This window comes from Maniola hyperantus, chromosome 1 (genome assembly GCF_902806685.2).
Source record: "Maniola hyperantus chromosome 1, iAphHyp1.2, whole genome shotgun sequence".
Lineage (NCBI taxonomy): Eukaryota > Metazoa > Arthropoda > Insecta > Lepidoptera > Nymphalidae > Maniola > Maniola hyperantus.
Genome location: NC_048536.1, coordinates 9,156,553 through 9,179,547, shown reverse-complemented (window position 1 = coordinate 9,179,547; position 22,995 = coordinate 9,156,553). Strand labels below are relative to the sequence as shown.

Below are 22,995 nucleotides of genomic sequence, written 5' to 3'. Positions count from 1 at the left end.
TAAATTTCGTCAAAATCAGTTAAACGGAAGGGCTCTGAAAAGTTATCAGACAGACAGACAATACTTTCGTATTTAAAATGTATGGACTATTCTTTACTACCTAACAGTAAAATTATTACTAGACTGAATAAACACTATGTTTAGCTCGCTATCGGTCATTCACTGGCATTACGTGCCATCCACATGTTTTACAAAAATTAGAACGCAAAGCGTGGTCGCAATAACAACACTTTTGGCACGCATTCAACAATTACACATGCGCGTAAGCCGCCACGTACCTGACTAGAAGAATTATTTTTGAAAATTACCCTCTTTCTTTATACATTGAACATGCATTGAACAGACTAAAATAAAATTCGTATCAAAATCACAACATATTCGTAAGTATTATCGAAATAGGAGGTGAGTCTGCCGCGACTGTCAGGTTAGTTTCAAATAAAAGTGACAATCTTATGGTCCGGCGGGTCACAACAAATTTGGTAACCATCACCGATATGGATTTTGTTAGGTTCAGAGAAAGAGGGCAACTCTCTGAAGCTAAATATACCACTCTGCCCGCGCTGAGTGGTTTCATAAGTATTTATGGCGCCTGAAAGACGTCTGATCGCTACCAAAAATTACATGATATGGATATGGCTGGTGATGGTATTTTAATAAAACTCTTTCAATAGTATCGATATTAATATATGTAGGCTCGTCAGCACCAGAAGTATGTTATTATGATCGAGATTGAAGACTAAACCACTAAAAGTAACCTTAGGTAATGGTTAACCGGATACGTCAGGATTACAACCTTTAGATTAACCGAGCCTTCGTGGGCATACTAACATCATTCTTGCACACTACGAGAGATATCACAGACTACCCTCAACTATTAACCTACCGTCAATAATGAGTCATGATAACAATGTCTCTTATGAGAATAGACATCGCTAACTAACACTAGCTAAGTCCCTACCTAGCGACCGGCTCCAACCATCCCCATACCGGCCCCAGACCAACCAGCTAACCTAGCACACCACACTTAGTTCAATTAACTTCAACTACAACAATCACGTTTGTCTAATACAAATTGGAACGATACAAGAAGGACTTACCAGATAAACAGCTATTCAACACACTATACCATCATTCACACAATCACGTCACTTTCCACAACCTAGTACTGAACCTTTAACAACTGAAACCACATTAGGTCACAACAACAATGATAATAATAAAACCTACAGTACGATACACATAGTATCCACTGAGAAGTGCCCTCGGCAAGAGCCACACGAATAATGATCTCCTCGTACCGCCACATTCACTTTTATTGTCTCAAAATGACGGTGGGGCGATTACGTAATGTTCAATGAGCAAAGTGTTTACATTTAAATGGCAGCGCGCCTGCATATATAATTCTGCACACTTATTATGAACAATAAATACAATTATGAACAACACGTATTGTAGTACTTAGGAGACACTTTTACTAACCTTTCGGTTTGGATGCTCGAACAGGATTAACTTAAAAACTAAAGAGCTGTCCGGACCGAATATCATGTTTTCCATTCATTCAACTGAACTAAAAAGAGTATGTGATTGAACTGAACTGAAACTGAATTGACCAATGAGACTCCACTTAAAATTCCATCCAATGCGATCCTTCTAAAATTCAAGGCCGTTTTAAAAAGGTACGTGATTTGACTCAAACAATAAATTATTTAAGTCAAATCTTGCACCCTTAATTTTTAAACCGTAACAACATGTTGGACTGACCAATGAGATCCTCTCAAGATTCCATCCAATGAGATTCTTTCTAAACTTCAATGTTATTATTAAGAAAGTACGTGATTTGGCTCAAACCATAAATTATTTAAGCCAAATCACACACCATCAGTTTTAAAATCATCACAGAATATTAGTATTATTTGGAAATCATGACAGTATAGAAAGTAAGTACTAGTTGTGCTCATGAAAACCGTATAAGGACTGATCACGATTCGGTTGCGTTTTCGAGCTATGCCCTTCCAAAGTAGGTATATGCAAAAATAAAAATGACGAGAAAAGTGGCTGTTCCTCATGTAGAAAGTAAGTGCTAGCCTTTACACATGCAAATAACGTAAAAACTTACCAAAAATTTATTTGCGTTATGGAGCAATGCTGGTTCAAAAAATCTGCTTATATGGAGCCCCAAAATAGAGTTGAATGGATTTGGCTGTTGATAGTGTAATCAGTAAGCTCTAGTTATGTTTATACATAAACCCCGTTAAGGCTGATCTATGATTTTGTTGCGTTTTGGAGCTATGTCTGTGCAAACATACATATTGTTAAAATAAAAATGATGAGGAATATGGCTGTTGATGGTATAAATAGTAGGTAAGTACTAGCTTCACACAAACTGACGTTTTTGACATATAGCATCTAATTCAATCTCCACTTTAAAGCCCCCCCCCCCCCCCCCCCCCCCCATTTCGTATGAAAGCTCCCCTGAAATAAAGTCCTTTAAATATAAAGGCAAACTAAATAATTAAATTCTATGCAATATTTGGCCATCAGCCCATCAGTTTACAGTTTACATATTATGTTTTTTGAAGTCGTTGTAAGGCTCCGACAGACAGACAGACAAGTGCAGTTTCGCTCTTGTGACCGACAAGACCTCGCTTCGCTCGGTCAAAAATTTGGCTATGGTATGTAATTACTATAAAGTTACTATTATCTAGGTTTCATATTTTATAACGAAATATATCTACCTGCTTATGAAATTAAAGATGCCCTATGATAGTTAGGACGCCCGCCTTCCAATCGGAGGTCGGGGGTTCGATCCCAGGCACGCACCTCTAACTTTTCGGAGTTATGTACGTTTTTATATCACTTGCTTTAACGGTGAAGGAAAACATCGAGAGGAAACCTGCATGCCTGAGAGCTCTCCATAATGTTCTCAAAGGTGTGTGAAGTCTGCCAATCCGCACTTGGCCAGCGTGGTAGACTATGGCCAAAACCCTTCTCACTCTGAGAGGAGACCTGTGCTCTGTAGTGAGTCGGTGATGGGTTGATCATGATGATGATGATGATAGTCTTAAAAATATATCATCAATCAATAGAAAAATCAATGTTTGTAACACTGACGCTACTTTATATAATTTATTCAGCTCAAAATCACAATAGGTAGGTACCTACCAAGCTGCCTCATGCAAGTCAATTACGCCTATCATCCGCCGGGTTTGTACTGAATTTACCCACAGATAGGTAAAACATGAATTGGATGCAGGAAGTTAGTATGTCAGAGTTCCAGGCCTTAGAGATGCAAACAATAAAAATCGGGCACCGGAAAAGCGTCCCCTATGTAATTACATAAAGATGTAATTGATATTAGAATCTATATTTACAACATAATTTACTTACAGACAGGTAAAACATGAATTAGATGTAGCAACTTAGAATGCAAGAATCCATTGAGTTACAGACCTTAGAGATGCAAACCCACCGCACCGGAAAAGCTATGTAATTACACAAAGTTGAGTTTATATTAGAATCTAAGTATAATTATTATAACAATGATAGTTATTATATATAATTAAAAAAATATATTTAAAAAACCGACTTCTAAAACCACTACAAAGTAATAAATAATTTTTATTTCTATACGTGTATGTATATAAAATATTTACTACTTTGTAGTGGTTTCGGAAGTCGGTTTTTTAAATATTTTTTTTTAATTTTAATCATTTTAGTGTAAGTAGTCATTGCTTGACACCTAAAATATCAATTCACCAGCAAAACTTTCCAAATCCACACGGCTTAGCAGTTCAGTACCTTGCAGCATCAGGATTGAAGAGTTGAGACTTGGAATTCAATAATAAGTTCACCAGGAACAGTTCTTTATGCTTTAGGAGTGCTGTACCCTGCATCATCAGGTTTGAGGAGTTGGGACTTGGAGTGGAATCATGAAGCCGTAGCTTGATACCTAAAATATCAATTAACCATCTGAAATTCCTGAATCCCCATGGCTTAGGAGTTCAGTACCTTGCAGCATCAGGATTGAGAGGTTGGGATCCGAAGTTTAATAATTTAGTCTATGCTTGGTACTTCAAATAATATTTCATCATTTGCAGTTCCTGAATCACTATAGTTTAGGAGTGCTATATCCTACATCATCAGGGTTGAGGAGTTTGGACTTGAAGTCCAACTATGAAGTCGTTGCTTGGTACCTACAATATTATTTCTTTATGAACACTTTCTGAATCTTAGACGGGCAGTAACCCTGCAGCATCAGGATTGAGGAGTTAGATCCAGAAATTTAAATGGGACCACCACGGAAATTTCCTCTGTTAGCCAAAAAATTTTACGAAAACGCTCAGCGTTAGCTTAGCTTAGCTACTTTCGTGGGTTTTGTATCATCTGTGTTACTCATCACCGAGCACGAATTATATAAGTACACCATATTATGTCAATATGGTATAATGTCGTAGATTTAGAATAAAACTGTAACTTTACCTAAATATATTTTGAAAATTGTATGCGCAGGCAGTATTATCATCGATATAGAGCCCTAAATGTGACTTTTTAATATAGTTGTCTTATAAACTATTCATGAGTTAATTAATCACAGACGAAGAAAAGCAGGTAGGTATACACAACGATAATAATTTACATAATTTAAAAACCGTGTTATTCTGTTCATTTCGCGGGACATCTAGTGACTATGGCATCTTTGTGCCAGAAACTATTTAATATGATTAGGTATGTAGCAGCGAAATTGAGTAATCCAGTTGTATCGTTCACAAAACAGACAGAGAGTTGTTTGCGCCGGATCGGTTATGTCCTATATGTATATTCCCAATCCAAAACCTAACCTCAATGCGCTAACGTACTTGCTTATTTATCATTTGCTCCAGTTTTGTGTTTCATTTTTACAGTTCTTCATTAACCAGAACATATTTTATCAGAGTTCATCTAGCCTATACAATTTTATAGGTAATTAGTCACACAAATCTTACATCTAATAAATATTTTGGGTCTTTCGTCTTTGTTTTCAAATTATTTCTGCTGAACCGATTCTTATGAAAATTCGTACACAAATACCAGTTCTATGACAATTATACACACAAGCGATAGCCACCAATGCATTCGCTTCGAGAATATAGATTCTTATGAAAATTTCTTTGTCTACTGTGTAATAAAATTATAATGTCAGTTTTCTAGGTCAAGTGTTTAAGCTGGGCGTTGATGACTCTTTCAGCAAGTCAGGACCTTTTGTAAATGTACATTAGGTAGTAGGTACCTATATCTATATATGTATAAAAGGGAAATCTTACTGACTGTATGAATGATCTATCTACGCACAGCCCAAACTAATGAACGAATCGGGCTGAAATTTGGCATGCAGATAGCTATTATGACATAGACATCCACTAAGAAAGTATTTTTAAAAATTCAACCTTTAAGGGGGTAAAGTAGGGGTTTGAAATTTTTGTAGTCAACGTGGACGAAGTCGCGAGCATAAGCTAGTTATATGCATTATTAGTCAACTTTTTACATAACAACTTTATTTTATCACAAAATATTTACTAAAATAACCTGAAAGAAACCATTACCTGTATAACACACCTATACATCGATCTTAACACTATAATACCATCTACTCGTGTAATACCATGTTGGCCTCAACTCCTCAATTCTGCCGAGACAGTTATGTGGTTAACCACACTTAACCGCGATGATTGTGAGTCAATATTATTTAATACCAAGTAGGTACAATAGGCAGGTATAATCCGAGTTCCAATTTCTTCTAAAAATCCTAATACGCGACAGGTAGAGATGGAATTCGGGGTGGGAACGGCCCCGCACACGGTGTGGGCGAGCACGGGCGCTGTGCGGGTGGGCGGAGCGTCCCCCCGCCTAATGTATAATAAATTTTTAGGTAAAATTAAAACTGTTTAGAAGGTTTTAACTGGGACACATTTGTAAGATAAAGGAAATTTTGCGAGACTAATATTATGAAGTTTGATATCTACTTATTGTAGATGACTGATGATGACACTAGGCACATTAGCTAATAGATAAATAGCATTATCATGATCATCACAAACAGTTTTTACACATACAATTAAGTATTTGTATTTCTTATCTAAGTAATAAGTAAGGAGCAATGCATAATTTAAGTCACTCTGGTTATGTTGAGAATTTTAAAGGAAATCCACAACAATTGTAATATTCGGGGTAATTCACACTAGCACAGAGTCAAAGTGAAACGCAGCGAAACGGACGATGTAAAATTTACCTATTATCATCATGACCTCTATTTTTAAAAAGTAACGCAAAATTTCTACTAAAAAAAAACAACGACAAACGCGCGTGTTCTAATAATGATGGCACAGTTTGTTATTTCCGCGTCTGTCTCAACTCACTATTTTGAACCAAATGACCCTCAGTTATTTTTATATTTGCGATGAAAATATTCAGATCAAATTTATCATCACGCTTCGTATATACCTACTCTATTATAATAATCATATTTTATTTTAAATTTGAAAATATCACAATAAAACTTAAGGCAAGCCTTATCTAATTACCATACAAATCAGTCCCGCGTGGAATGGTGCCAAGAATACTGACTGCATTTCCGCGCTGGACAGCCAGGCTGATCCGTTGTGCAAAAAATGAGCCAGCCCTTCTGTGCCAAGTTGAGGCTATTAATCGCGGTGAAATGTCTCGTAATTTTTTTTTGCACTAAGACTCCATGGCCCCAGGGTCTCCACGGCAAACAAAATATGACTTTCGATAAGAGAGGCATACCTACCTACTAGCGCCGCTTGCCGTTTTCAGCCATTTCTGCTGCGGCTCCCGGTCTTGATGCTGTTTCCCTGATATGACACGTGGCCAATGTGTTAACGCACGTTGCGTCCCACATTAGCAACTGCCCCCGATTCCAAGGAACCAGCGTCCACCCATCAGGGCGCTTACCATCATCCCGACTGATCCCTGCCGGCTCAATGAGCGCAGGAATGTCTGTGGTGGCAAGATCCCTTTTGATCGTAACGTTAAGAGAGCCATGCCTAAATAGTGAACCGGAGCTCCTTTGGCAAGAGAGTCCGTGAATTCCAAATTTATCAACCTCTTTTCCATACGGACATCTGTGCTGATGGCACAGTGGTGTTCATTTGGCCTAGAGCCACATGAAAACTCGTTATCTAAAAGTGTGCTGAGATTTTTGGATGGTAAGGCATGAAGCCAATATCCAGATTATTTTCCGGACAATGCTAGAAGCCTAGCACGATTTCTGTCACTTGTAAGATTTTAGCAAACAATATTTATTAATAATAGTTAATTCAAAAAGTGTAATCAGAATCATTCTAATTAATTAACAATTTATAAGTGCAAGATAGCGCGCGTGCAATAGGTAGGTATGGTCTATTAGGATTTACATAAGCATTCACAATCAAATTTTTGAATATTGAGAAAGCGCTGCAAAAATCCAGTTCGAGAACCGAGATTCTAGAGATTTCTATAGTGGTGCTAGTGAATAATATATTATGCTATTTACGATAATGATTTGACCTTATATAATCCCAGTACGATGTGCACTGCAGATCGCATACAAATGAGTAAATAGGGTTGTTCCAAAAATACCATATCTCATTTTTGAGACAAGAATTAAGGGACCTATAATTCCTACATTAAGAATTAGGTAGAAAAGACAAAGAATATCCTCTTATTAATTAAGTTTATTGATACTTGGGAGTACTAAGTTGATTATTATCAAGAGCTTGAAGTTGCTTATTACATTAAAAATAGAAATATTAATAAGGGAAAACTAGAAATTCATACAAACCAGAGGTCATAGACATTAGACGAACCTAACATATTATTACAGTGATATTCATATAGGGTTATAGCCGTTTAGGTAAACATATTATGGAATTGTTGCACTTGTCATTATAGGTCTTGTATAACAGTGCGCATGATGTAATTAACTTGCTTCATGTTTTAATTATCTTTCATTTCATATTTTAGCATGAACTGATGTGAAACGGAATGTATCCAACTCGACCTTTCGCGTACTATAGGTACAACTGTTACTTATATTAATTGAATTAATTGGAAATTATAAAAATAATTATGGCGTATCTCAAATGCTCAAGCCTTACTGTTTTTCGGGATAAAAAATAATGTCCAAAGCCCAAAGTATCTTCTATCTATATATATAAAATTCAAAGTCCTGACTGACTGACTGACATAGATATCAACGCACAGCCTAAACCGCTGGTCCGAAAGGCATGAAATTTGAAGGGTATATTCTTTGTTAAGAGTAGGTATCCACTAAGAAAGGAATTTTCGAAATTCCACCCCTAAGTGGGTTAAATAAGGGATGGAAGTTTGTATGAAAGTCGGTCTTTTTCAAGTTATTTGCATGAAAATTGGTATTTGGGTTTTCGGTCACAAATGAAGAAATATGTGATATGACGATTATGATGTCTAATATTATTATAATCAACTTGAAATTTGGAACGACTATGAGAAAATCCCCCCCCCCCCCCCCCTTAAAGGGGTGAAATGGGGGTTGGAAGGTTATATGTGTTATTCGGTGCTGTTCAGAGTGCGCGTCCTGATGTTATAATATTTGTTTCTGAAAAAAAAATGTTATTTCTTTCCTGTAGGCCACGCGGGCGAAGCCGCGGGCAGAAGCTAGTTCTTTATAATATTCCTTAAAGGACGAGGATGGTTCTTACGGAGAGAAATTTTTTAAAAATTTGATTCGACTGTTAGGCGAAACGAAGTTCGCCAGGGCAGCTAGTTAGCTATTAATATACCAAATTGTATTGAAAACTAAGCTCTGATATTAGACATATTTTAATATACACAATACATAGCAACACTTTACCACGCTAATTTTTGTCCATTTATCTACTTTTAAGTTTTAGCATTGGCCTAGAAAAATGCACTCTAGTGCAACCCTATAGCGATATTAGCTTATGTACCTAGAAGCAGAATATGATATCCGACAAATATGTATCGGTATAGGTTATCTCTTTAAAAACAATGCTTGTTTTTTATTGCCAAAGCACAACATTTATTTGAGCTTGCTTAATTAACCTTTGATCTTAAACTATAGCGTAAAATAAACTTATAGGTATCGTCGTTTATAGTTTTCAAATTCATGCAGAGTTTTGTAACTATTTTCCTTCGATTTATTACGTACCTACGTACTTAGTGTAAAAAAATCATTTTCTTGTTTTTAGGGTTCCGAACCTCAAAAGAAAAAGAGGACTTCTTCAAGGATCACGTTGTTGTGTGTCTGTCTGTCTGTCTATCAAGAAAACCTATAGCGTATTTCCCGTTGACCAAGAATCATGAAATTCGGTAGGTAGCACATATCACAAGTAATGTAATAAATCTGAAAACCGCGAATTTGTGCTTGGACTGTTATCTCCCAAAGCCACCATGATTCAAATAGACGTTCCTCCCATTGTTGGGGACAACACGCAGATAAACTTTCAGCTTTTATAAAAAAACTAAGGTCTGGCACGCGCTGGCTCTCTCTCTCTCTATTATGAAATTACTCGTAATTATTTAGGAAGCTTTCACTAAAAAGCTATTTTATTTTTTAAATCAAGTGTTAAGAAAGGTACCTAAGTAATCCTAAAGACGTGTTGATAAAATTAAAGCTTTCGTAATTGCAACATTAAAACTTTTTAGGGCACTGACCTAAAAAAATATAATAACAGTTGTCGAAACGATCAAAGCGACGCAACGTTAAAACTCTTCACATTTGCTATTTACTGTGACTACAATTCTTCTGTCTTAGCATATTCCTTGTTCAGAGTTCATAACCAGGATTAGATTAAAGATTACCATTCCGCTAATTTACTTGACAAGTTTCTTTGCACGGAGCGACTGCCATTTTACTTTTCTCAAATTCTAGGACCTAGTTGTTTGGAACATACATACTAACTTTTATCCGGGAGATCTTCCATGTGGGTTTAGGTTTCCATAATCCTGCATTTTCTAGGGATTTTTATCCCGCTAAATATTTTCTCTCTTTAGATAGAAAATATCCTTCCCCTTAATCAATTTCTAATACATATACCTACCTATACTTACTACTTTAGTAATTTTCAAATGACAGCTGTATGGAACTACATAGTACACATATAACCAATATTTTCTCAGCTAGCACAAAACACACTCAAAACTTTCAATTTCTTTAGAAATTCATTTAGTCATACGTAACTGTACTTATTGATTGTTATCCTGATATTTTAATTATTATTAACTGGATTGTCCACTACCTGGAAATAAAATAAAAAGTTTGGCAATATGCATTATAGTTACTTTTTAAACAATTTCTAAAGAAAACAATCCGTGCTATTTCTGGAAAACACAAAACAATTAAAAATGTTACAACGGGTCATTTTCTCCCGCAGGTATTTAGGGTTCATTTGATAGCAATTAGATAGTTCTACAACCCCTCAATGGAATCGTAACGTTTTAGCGGTCATAGCAGTCGTGTTTAAAGTAACCATGAAGGCACGAGTATAAGTAGTGAAAGAAAATACTGAGTCGTTTATTACTCTCAGTAAAATTTCTTACGAACTTTATCCATTCAGTTTGTTTAGTTTAAATTGTTTGTTGACTTTGTTTGTGTTGTGGTTACGTGACATCTTTAATTTCGTCGGCTTGTATTTGTGTTATTTACAAACATTTCTTATTAAATAGTTACATTCAACTCTGTTTATTTTTCGGTCACAGATTAATTGTATATTTTAAAATACATTTAAAATTAATTGCATGCTTTTATATTATGCATGGGTTTCTATTATATAGAAAACATTAATTCTTATTTAAAAGTAAGTGAATAAGTCTAAAATTAAATTAATCGGCTAACCTGAAAATCTCCACTGTGTATATCTTAAAAATTCAAATAATATAAAAGTGTAAACTATCTATCTGTGGTCTACGAGTGGTCTACGACGCCAAAGCACATTAAACACAATCAAGTATGTTCGGTACGTGGCCGAAAGTAATGTACATCGACCTTTTGAACGAGATAGCAGATTTGTAGAGCGGTGTCCCTGTCGTTGAGACCGACAAAACGTCATACAGGTATGAGTGACAGAGACGACGCTCTACAAAGCCAAAATGTTACTGCCCCGCCTACGACGCGTCATTAACCTCGTGGCACTTATCTACACAAAGTTCATTGCCTCTAGTGTCTGCAAGATGTTTAATTGTGTTACGTTTTAACTTATCAGTAATCATCAGTACCTGTCTTCGTTTTAGCTAGCGTTCTACTTACACTATGATTATTAAGAGGACTTTTATGAGAGTCTTGATCACTTGAGAGTTTTTTAAGAACAAAGACCGCTATGTCTGGAAACTTGAGATTTTGCGGGATTTTGCGGATTTTGTGGGTTTCTCTATAACGTCAGATTATCCAGTCGTTGGTAGGATCCAACACTTCAAAATTGTTGATGTTTCAAAACTTCCACCCAAACAAGCCGGGACAGAGCAGCTTGTTTTAATTAAAAAAACTACCTATTTAACATCAGCTGATGGTAGTACTGTAATTAAACGAATCTTTGCTCACGTAGTTCCATATAAACTACATGTATATAAACATAAAACACTAGAATGAAATTAATTCTGAATGGCGAAAGTGAGAATGTTTACGCGGCGGATATTTCAAATTGTTTTGCTCACTCTGACGGGGCTCGGTCGTGGCGAGGCTGAACACTCACAATCCACCACTACTTGCGAGGAATTCGAACGGGGCGCGCGATTTAATTCTTACGATATTACGGATTCTAAGTGGAAAATCATATACTTCTGGTCAGAAACTACTGAAATCAGACCAATAATATTCTCGCTAGTCGATAAAAAGGTTTGTTAATTTATTTCAATTTCAAATCTTGTGAATAGGTAGGTAGGTATATTGGGATTCCAAGATGCTGGATCCATATGAAACCTGCACAAAAGTCCATGTAGTGTGGAAAACCCTCCAAAAGACACAAGTCCATCGATTGAGACTACGATGGCGGCAAAAATTATATTACATGTGGTTAGTTACATATTCCTGTGCGTATTCCTGTGTTTTTAACCAACTTCCAAAAAGGAGGTGGTTATCAATTCGGCCCGTTTTTTTTTCGACTTTTTTATGTATGTACCTACATCGATTTTTTCCAGGTTTCTAGACCGATTTGCAAAATTTTTTTTTAATCTGCAGAGGATGTTAAGTTGGTGGTCCCATTTAAATTTCTGGATCCAACTCCTCAATCCTGATGCTCCAGGGTGCCTAAGTTATCAAGATTCAGGAAGTGTTCACAGTGAATTCATGTTGTAGGTACCAAGCAACGACTTTATGCTTGAATTCCAAGTCAACCCTGATGATGTAGGGTACTCCTAAACTATAGTGATTCACGAAATGCGGATAATGCAATATTATTTTTGGTGAAAAGCATAGACTACACCATTGAACTTTAGATCCCAACTCCTCAATGCTGATGCTACAAGGTACTGAACTCCTAAGCCGTGGGGATTCGGGAATTTCTGATGGTGAATTGATCTTTTATGTATCAAGCAATGACGACTTACACTAAAAAGCTTTAAAAAAAATTAAAAAAAACCGACTTGCACAACCACTACAAAGTAAAAAATAACTTTTTCATCTCACTCGCTCGGAAAGAATCCGTTCGCCCTTCGAAATCTGAGTGGAAAGTGGTAATTTTGCTCGCTAGCGCACAAAGTACGAGTTGAAATTCGAACGTGACGAACTGTGGTCTATGGTTGCGTACCTACTTACATATTTTTTTCTATTAAAAATACCACATAATGAAACGTTCAGAAACGCGGTTCGTCCATACAGACTTTATTATTATTATTATTAACTAAATTGTTAAGTAACCCGTGTGGTCGCATTTATAATATTAGTATGGAAGTGACACTTCATACCTAAGTATCTACATTGCCACCCATGCGAAGCCGGGGCGGGTCGCTAGTAATATTATAAAAGCGAAAGTACGTCTGTGTCTGTCTGCTAGCTTTCATGGCCCATCTGTTTGACTGATTTTGATGAAATTTGGTAAAGTGACAGCTTGCATCCCGGAGACTGATATAGGTTATTGTTTTCCCGAAAAATGAGTTCTCACGAGATTTTAAAAAACCTAAATCCACGCTGATGAATACGCGGGCATCATCTAGTCATGAAATAAAAATAATTCGATTTTTTATTGTAGAAAATAAATAAGTTCAAAACTGTTGTGGATGCTCTCGAACCAGATTTAAAACCAGAATGGCACAAGGCGACTCTGATGATGGAACCGCGGCCTGGTGTACAAGTGCTGCTCCTTTACATGGGCACACCTGGGGCATTTCGAGGAATTGTCAAAATGGAACAACGGCATAAAGGTAAATAGGCTAGAAAGAAACATATCGCAGGTAGTAGTATTTGTAGACTTGACAAACTCGTTCTTCAAAATAAAATCTCGGTTAAAATCTAACTCCCCTTTCACACGGCAGTCCAGTTTTTTGCAGGATCCCGTTTTCTGCAGGATCCCGTTTGATGGCGAATGTGTTTGTATGCTTGCGATCACACGAGCATCCCGCATGCGCGATGCTCGCTGGCATATAAAAACACATTTGCCATCAAACGGGATCCTGCAAAAAACTGGACGCCGTGTGAAAGGGCTGAACACTTACCAAACTCGCAAGTTATCATAACACGGCAATAAAAAAGACATTGCAAAATATTTAGCGTCACTGGCAACCAAAAATTTCAAACATTTACTAAAATAAACATAATAATGTGTTTTTATGTGTCAAGTCCTTTTTTTCAGTCCTCGTCAAGATTGAACTGCGTAATAAAGGTGTGACGGTTAATACCCACAGTATGTACCCTCCCGCGCCATTTCCGGCCCTAACTTTCACGACTTGACTCATAATGATAATAAACAGGCCGCCTTTTAAACGGTTTTTTTTTCTCTCATCATATTTTGTTAACGTTTACTGTAATAGGGAAACTCGTTAGTCATCATTCTACGAATAAATAATAATATAACATAGTTAGGTATGCTTATTTACAAATTCATTAGCAAGTGAAACCCGTGCAAGGAAATGTTATGATTACCTGAGTATTTATAGAGTTATGGATTACCTTAACAAAGCAGTCATATTATACTTACTATACCTAATTATTACATTAATTTTATAGACAGTAAAAATATTACAATAATACTTTAAGCTAGCATTATCTAATTACTATAGAAATCATGCCCGCGTGGAATGGTGCCAAAAATACTGGCTGCATTTCCGCGCTGGACAGCCAGGCTGATCCGTTGCGCAAAAAAAGAGCCAGCCCTTCTAGACAATACCACGTAATGTAGGCTAGCCTGCGCAGTATACGTTTACGTTATAACCCATACTCAAAGGCACCCGTGCGTAACCTTACTTACTTCCCCTCCAAGTACGTTAGTACGTACTATTATAATATGTATATTCTGTGCTCCAAGCCAAAGCTCTTACGAGAATGACGGAGAAGAAATTGAATTTTATTAACATTCCTCTTATTATTTACAAAAAACCCTAACGTAATTTTACGACTTCAACACTTCAATTTTTCTAAACTATGATCCTCTAATGTATTCAAATTTCAATCAGTGTGTTAGCATCAGTCGTTGCTTTTTATTTCAGGACGCCCATATCCGCCACCCTACATAAAGCTCGCTGATTTGCGATTTAAATTAGTGGAGCGATACATGGGTATGATGTGCTGCGAAGATCTTACAGCCTTCGTGTTTGTACGAGTTGATGAGGTACCATCTACAGAATTGGAGTGTGTGGGTGTAGCTTCCCTTCTTGGCCTTAGAGGACCCGGTGGAAGATCATACTTATATGTGAAAAATTTGACGCGAACTGATCTATAGTAATAATAACTTAAAGCTTGTGAACTTTTGTCTTACCAGACTTAAGTTAATAAAATATTATTTAATGCTATATTTAATGAGATAAAATATAATGTTGTAGATACGACATCGTTCAAAAAGTAATGAAAATGACAATATTTAGGGGGGGGGGGGGGTTCTTACTTAGGCAAAATAATTATTGTGTTGTATTAGATCAGATCTATGTCAGAATATCCACACATGATTAATTTGGTATCTTACAGGTGTCAGTTGTGGTAGGCATTTGTTTGTGACTTGTCAATACGTTTCGGTAAGAATCATTGGTAAATTCATGCGGTGTCATACTTCGATTTTGATTTGATTTATACATAAATTGTATGGGTAAAGCTAGCACTTACTTTCTGTATAAGCACCAGTCATTTCTCTTATCATTTTTATTTTTTGCCTGTTCTTTGGAACGACATAGCTCCTAAACGCGACCGAATCTTGATCAGTCCTTACACAGTTTTCATAAGCACAACTAGTACTTTTACACCTTGTACAGTGCGACAAGGCTATATCTTGGTGCGTGGTGAATATCGGAACTAACGTTGCCGTCAAGTGTCCCCTTTGTTCTTGCCCCCCCCCCTGTCAATGTCATTCAAGTGCCAAGAAAGCCTTGTCGCACTGTACATGATACATCGAATAAACATTATTCTATTCTAGACTTACTTTCTATACTATCACCAGCCATATCCATATCATCATATCATGTAATGTTTGGTAACGATCACTCATCTTTCAGGCACCATAAGTACTTATGGCAACCACTCAGCGCAGGCAGTCACATATTTGGCTTCAGAGAGTTGCACTCTGAACCCGACAAAAGCCATATCTGGGATGGTTACCAAATGCCGTGACCCCCCTAATCTATATGCTTAGATGCCATCTTGTGTCAAAATTCTCTTTGCCTGTTATCTTTCGTTCTACCAACGCTTTCAATGCAATTTTAAAACGATTAAGTAGTAACTCGAACACAATATATCACTGCTCGAACACGATGTCTTTGTTTACGAGTAATGTTTATAATATATTAATGTAAATAACGGGTATTATATACCACGATTAATTTGATGTTTTTATTTGTCGATATTTCAACCCACAGATTAGAGAAACTAATTCACTCATCTGTGTTTCAACCCAATAGGCTACTTGACTCATATCTAATTTCGTCCAATAAATGATTATTTATTATAGTATTTTGCTTAAGATAACGAAATATATCAATAACAATTATTAAAAACGCAGGATGGATATATAAATCCAATTTTAAAAAATACAGTTTTTATTTTTATTTGAAACGCAGAAAACGCTGTCAGCCATGATGTGACGTCATTAAATATGTAAACAAAGAAATGTCATCCCTATGTCACGCGGGGACTAATGTAGTATCCATATATATAAAATTTAAAGTCTTGACTAACTTATATATCAACGCACAGCCTAAACATCTAAACAGCTGGTCCTAGATACATGAAATTTGGTGGGTGTGTTCTTTGTAGGTAAAGAGAAGGTGTCCACTAGGAAAGGATTTTTTGAAATTCCACCCCTGAGTGGGTTAAATGGGGGTTTGAAATTTATCAAGTCCACGCGGGCAAAGTCAGGAGCATAAGCTAGTTTTTATATATTTCTAAAAACTCATAGTAAACGTAAAAAAATATCGTTTTCTCTTTATAAATTGAATAAGTTATTAAGTAAGACTTACAACAAAGTGATCTTTGCAAAAATAAATTTGGGTTGCAGTCGTTAGTGATATAGGATCCCTTTAAGCAAGTCTTCGCGTGTTACGTATATTTATTTCACTGGGCACTCTAATCCACAACTTTCCTGTGATCTTTATCGATGCGTTTTTACATTCTCGGATGATACAATAACGATAATTACTATATTTTTCATGTAAACTAGTATAGAAGTCATGTTTATTAAACTTTGGGAGGTTATGCTGTTGTTTACTAATGCATGACGTCAGAGCACAGATAATCTATCGGCCAAACATGGCCGACAGTGTTTTCACCTGTCTAAGAAAAAAATATTTTTAAATTAAAGTTTTACGGTTTTTAGGGCGCAAAAAAATATAGTGTTAATTTTTTTGATCTAATAGGACAAATATTAACCATTTAAGACCTACTTAAAAAAAGTGTCAACTAGCCTATTGTGCAATTGGGTTGAAACACAGATGAGTGAATTAGTTTCTCTAATCTGTGGGTTGAAATATCGTCAAATAAAAACATCAAATTAATCGTGTTATGTACCCGTTTTTTGCATGGGTATAGTTAAAGACCTGGAGAGTGACATATGCTACTTTTTATCCCGGAAAATCAAAGAATTCCCACAGGATTTTAAAAACCTAAATCCACGCGGACGAAGTCGTAGGCATCAGCTAGTCTTTCCTATGTGCGTAAGGTGATAAGGACATATTATATTATCTAACTACTTATTAAAAATAATCTACCTATAAAGAATATCCTGATTCAGACTTAGATTATTATTACTGGTAAGTATGGTATGCTTACGGTACGGCTTATGGTATGCATAGTTGTAAATTTGTCCTAATGATAATAATCCTTGTGGTGAGCGAAGCGGTGACTTGGTAGACCACGCAAACCACTTCGAAACCTAGTTGGATTTTACTTATACTATACGTGCCTATACTATGTAGATATACATACCTATTTATCTAGCTAGGTTGTATCAGAATAGCCACACGGTCGAGAGCAAGCTTAAAAATGGCAACTAGATTTTCAAATATAAAATATTTATCAGTTGTGTACACTTTTGTTTGCAATATTGCGGGTTTGCAATATTGCGGAAGTTTGTATTGGTAAAATGTTTTCATTGCAGTATTTTCATGTGAAATAATTTGATCAGAATAACAGAAATTGCCCTATAAAAATATTATCATTGTAGGTATATAGCAAATGAATGATATTTGCTTGTAAAGTATCGGGGAATTACAATAATACCTAACCTAGGTAGAATTTTAACCTAGAAAAAAATACACGTTGGTTTTATTTTGATTTTGATTTAATTTATTAGGTGCAGATATCTAATCACACTTATATTATAGAGGCAAAAGTTTGTGTGTGTGTTTGTTACTCTTTCACGCAAAATATTTAAAAACGAAATTTAGAATGAAAATAGATTATACCCTGGATTAACATTAATAATAACAACTAGTTAAAGTTAGTATAAGCTACCTGGAGAGTGACATGATGCTACTTTTTATCGCGGAAAATCAAAGAATTCCCACGGGATTTTAAAAACCTATATCCACGCGAACGAGGTCGCGGGCATCAGCTAGTAATTCATAATTATTGACTAGCTGACCCGCTCCGGCTTCGCCCGGGTAGACTTACCTATTCCATAGACAAATATGAATGTGGCTATGGGATAGAGTAGTGCTAGTGTGTACTTTTAATGTACTAGTATAGGATCCCGCTATAGAACGACCTTCACCGAGCTGGTTAATGGATGAAACGTATTTTATATTCAATTTAATATGTCAATAAATATATTGCATATGGGTTGCTTAAAAAATTTCAGTCCAGGACTGAAATTTTTTAGGCATCTTTCGTCATCATCATCATCATTTAGGATCTTAGACCATACGCATATTTGCTAGCTTGTACCTCAAGCCAATTTAAAAATATCAGTTGCTAAAGGCACGTAAAATCATTACTCACTTTTCTTCATGTCTGAGTGCTGATTTTAATGCATATTTCCTGAGATCATAATATAAAAAACCGTGCAAGTGTGAGTCGGACTCGCGCACCGAGGGTTCCGTACTCGGGTATTTTTCCGACATTCTGCACGATAAATCAAAAACCTTTATGCATAAAAATAAATAAGAATCTGTCTTAGAATGTACAGGTAAAGTCATTTCATATGATACCACATTTGGTATACCTAGTTATCTTAATTTGAACTTTGAAATACTAATAGGCTACTTGACTCATATCTAATTTCGTCCAATAAATGATTATTTATTATAGTATTTTGCTTAAGACAACGAAATATATCAATAACAATTATTAAAAACGCAGGATGGATATATAAATCCAATTTAAAAAAATACAATTTTTATTTTTATTTGAAACGCAGAAAACGCTGTCAGCCATGATGTGACGTCATTAAATATGTAAACAAAGAAATGTCATTCCTATGTCACGCGGGGACTAACGTAGTATCCATATATATAAAATTTAGAGTCCTGACTAACTTATATATCAACGCACAGCCTAAACATCTAAACAGCTGGTCCTAGATACATGAAATTTGGTGAGTGTGTTCTTTGTAGGTAAAGAGAAGGTGTCCACTAGGAAAGGATTTTTTGAAATTCCACCCCTGAGTGGGTTAAATGGAGGTTTGAAATTTATGAAGTCCACGCGGGCGAAGTCACGAGCATAAGCTAGTTTTTATATATTTCTAAAAACTCATAGTAAACGTAAAAAAATATCGTTTTCTACACTATATTAATATTATAAAGAGGAAAACTTTGTTTGTTTGTTTGTTTGTTTGTTTGTTTGTTTGTACTGAATAGGCTCAAAAACTACTGGACCGATTTTAAAAATTCTTTCACCATTCGAAAGCTACATTATCCACGAGTAACATAGGCTATATTTTATTTTGGAAAAAAATAGGGTTCCGTAAGATATTTGGGTTTTTCGGACACAAGGTGTAAAAAATCAACCAGAAAAGTTACTTATTTTGCGTACGCTGCCTAAACTATAAAAGATAGAACCATAAAATGTTCTAATTAATTGTAGATCTTATAAATATCTACAAAAAAGTCCGCGACACACTATACCCATCTATGTCGAGTGAGGCACAGCAACCATTTTTTTATTTAAAAATCTTGAATTTTTTTTGGACTACATTTAAACGCGTTTATTTTACTCATGCTATTAATCCTTATCAAAATAAATGATTTCATCACTAAGAACAGTTTATGGAGATAATATTTGGTCTTTGAATGATTAAAATTGGACGTTTGGTTTTGAAGTTATGGCGAAATTAAAATATTACGATTTCTGCTGCACGGCCCGTTGTATTATATAAAGAGGTAATGTCGTTAAGTTTGTTTGTAGGGGGTAATCTTTAGAACTACTGAACCGATTTTAAAAATTCTTTCACCAGTAGAAAGCTACATTATTCCTGAGTGACATAGGCTATACGGGATCTTTAAAAACCTAAATCTACGCGGGCGAAGCCGCGGGGATCAGCTAGTCTCTTTATAAATTGAATAAGTTATTAAGTAAGACTTACAACAAAGTGATCTTTGCAAAAATAAATTTGGGTTGAAGTCGTTAGTCATATAGGATCCCTTTAAGCAAGTCTTTGCGTGTTACGTATATTTATTTCACTGGGCACTCTAATCCACAACTTTCCTGTGGTCTTTATCGATGCGTTTTTTACATTCTCGGATGATACAATAACGATAATTACTATATTTTTCATGTAAACTAGTATAGAAGTCATGTTTATTAAACTTTGGGAGGTCATGCTGTTGTTTACAAATGCATGACGTCAGAGCACAGATAATCTATCGGCCAAACATGGCCGACAGTGTTTTCACCTGTCTAAGAAAAATATTTTTTTAAATTAAAGTTTTACGGTTTTTAGGGCGCAAAAAAATATAGTGTTAATTTTTTTGATATAATAGGACAAATATTAACCATTTAAGACCAACTTAAAAAAAGTGTCAAGTAGTCTATTATTTGTTCATGAACACATTTTAAATTTTAAATTTCATGATTCTAGGTCAACGGGAAGTACCCTATAGGTTTTCTTGACAGACACGACAGACGGAGAGACAGACAGACAGACAGACAACGAAGTGATCCCATAAGGGTTCCTTTTTCCTTTTGAGGTACGAAACCCTAAAAACTACGACTCAGACTATAAGTAAGATAAACTACGAAGTATGTTATTTTTTGTGAACTTCAAAGTGTCTGGCGGAAATTGCCGCCCATAGAAGGTGTCTTATTGCAGTGCAGTGTTGAATATTAATCTAAATATATAAAAGAAAAAGGTGACTGACTGATCTATCAACGCACAGCTCAAACTACTGGACGGATCGGGCTAAAATTTGGCATGCAGATAGCTATTATGATGTAGGCTAAGAAAGGATAATCTCGCTAACCATAGGTGGAAAATTTATTAATATTGACTAAAAGTTCGCTCTTTATGAAGATCCTTTAAGTTAACTGGCTATATTGCTCCATGTAACTAGTAGGCTGTGAAATCTGGATTAGAATAATAAGCAGACCCTGATTAAATGCCCGGTTCGGCCCTTATAAATACCAGGAAAGTAAGGACAAGGACCGTAAGATTGCAATCGCTTAAATTTTCTAAGGCAAAGGAGACACAAAAGCTTACCCTAGCCACATGAGTAGATACTGTGCCCGAGGCATACAATGATAGAGGCAAATTAATTCACATTAAACTGAAAAAACATACTTATTACTTACTTAGGTACTAGATGACATCCGCGTGGACTTAGTTTTTTTTTAAATCTTGTGGAACTCTTTGATTTTCCAAGATAAAAAGTAGCATATTCCCTTCTCCACGAACGTAAGCTATTCTATACCAAATAGATGATGCCTGCGACTCTGTCCACGGATGCGGTGCGGTTTTTTAAGAATCCCTTTGGGAACTCTTTGATTTCCCACGCGATTTTTTTGTTGATGACAAAAAGGTTAAAGAGATTAACAGGCCGTGAAAAGCTAGCAGACAGACACTCTTTCGCATCAATGGAGGTCAAGACTCCCATTTGTTCGAAAGACTGATTAGGCATACCTAATACTTACTAAGAAGAGCCGACAAAAAACTTAATAATTAACTTTTGTTGTATAAACTTAATCCAATTCATAGATCACAAATATCATACCTACTTAGGTAGGTACTCCTTATTTTTTCTTAAAAATAAGGAGTATAATATTATATTGGTAGGTGAACAGAATGTATACAAATGTAAGTAAAATGTATGCCTTTTAGTACCCACTCTCCTTTGATTCATGATGTTTTTAGTGAGTAATGCGCAAAATAAAGTACCTTTGTGGTCCCCATCTAATAATAAATCACTGATCCATGCTAAATCCTACCTAATCTTCAACACTGGGACCACGTTTGTAACAAAACTAACGGCCCCTATGGTAGGTTTCATAAAACAACTTTTATACATATTTTATTTACTTAGTACTACCGTTTGCACCCGGTTTCGCCTGCGTCGAAATATATAAAACTATAGTTCGGGGTTGAAGTGAACCGATTTTGTTCAAAGTCAGAACAGAATACCTAAGAAATAAGTAAGTAGAAAAATTATTACGTAATTAGGTATTTCTCGAAATCCTTTCTTATTGGGAGTCTACGTTCTAAGTAACTTCCGTGCAAAAGCAGATGAGTCTAGAGTTTTAGACCCAGCAGTTTAAAACATAGGTAGGCATGTACATTGAATATGTCAGTCAGTTTCTCCTATATGTAATCACTACACACTATAAATAAAAGTCCGTGTTTGTTCTAGCCGTGTGTCCTAATCGGAGAAATTACTGTATGGTATGGACTTTCATATGGTTTTCACCAATAGAACAAAGGATTATTATCTAAAGAAAGCTATAATTTATGAACATTTGAATTAAGTCGGAAAAAACATTTTATTTTTTAATTCATATACAAGTTAACTTTTGACTGTAATTTCATCTCATCAGAAAGCTTCCGTGGGGTGCGCTGCGTAAACAGTATATTTATTCATGGTAAATAGTTAAAGTTACATGAAAACTTATAGTGGTTTTTAGTGATAACTTAGGTAGTTTATCTCAAGTAACCCGTGAGAAGCCGGGACGGGTTGCTAGTTTACTTTACAAAAATTATAAAGAACGTAGAGACACTACCTACCAGTAAATGCCAGGGACTTCTTTGTTTCACTCAATCACAAATGTAAATTAAAAATTTAAATTTTCCCCGGTATAATTGAAATGTAAGTAGGTCTGTACCTATAGATTAATTTATAAATATAATACTGTCTATCGATGAGACGATGCCTGTAACTTCGTCCATGTGGATTTAGGTTTTTGAA

The 22,995-nt window shown here is 35.7% G+C and overlaps 1 protein-coding gene and 1 long non-coding RNA gene across 2 annotated transcripts; one reads left to right on the top strand and one right to left on the bottom strand.

Annotated features, from left to right (window-relative positions):
- Positions 1-3,678: 3,678 nt before the first annotated feature.
- LOC138403027 (uncharacterized) lies at positions 3,679-4,319 on the bottom strand. The gene is made up of 2 exons (XR_011237332.1): positions 4,246-4,319; positions 3,679-3,798 (listed from the first exon to the last, which is right to left on the bottom strand). It is a non-coding gene; the product is annotated as an uncharacterized lncRNA (long non-coding RNA).
- A 7,328-nt stretch (positions 4,320-11,647) lies between these two features.
- LOC117996467 (uncharacterized) lies at positions 11,648-15,017 on the top strand. The gene is made up of 3 exons (XM_034984528.2): positions 11,648-11,866; positions 13,218-13,389; positions 14,671-15,017. Exons 1-3 carry the CDS (start codon positions 11,648-11,650, stop codon positions 14,901-14,903), a joined length of 624 nt encoding a protein of 207 aa, XP_034840419.2. The 3' UTR covers positions 14,904-15,017.
- Positions 15,018-22,995: the final 7,978 nt, after the last annotated feature.

What these genes read in the sequence shown, in the direction of transcription:
- LOC117996467 (XM_034984528.2), top strand. Translation starts at nt 11,648, where the DNA reads ATGTTTACGCGGCGGATATTTCAAATTGTTTTGCTCACTCTGACGGGG. An exon ending in TCTCGCTAGTCGATAAAAAG is followed by an intron (nt 11,867 to 13,217) that starts GTTTGTTAATTT and finishes TTTTTATTGTAG; the next exon opens with AAAATAAATAAGTTCAAAAC. An exon ending in AATGGAACAACGGCATAAAG is followed by an intron (nt 13,390 to 14,670) that starts GTAAATAGGCTA and finishes TTTTTATTTCAG; the next exon opens with GACGCCCATATCCGCCACCC.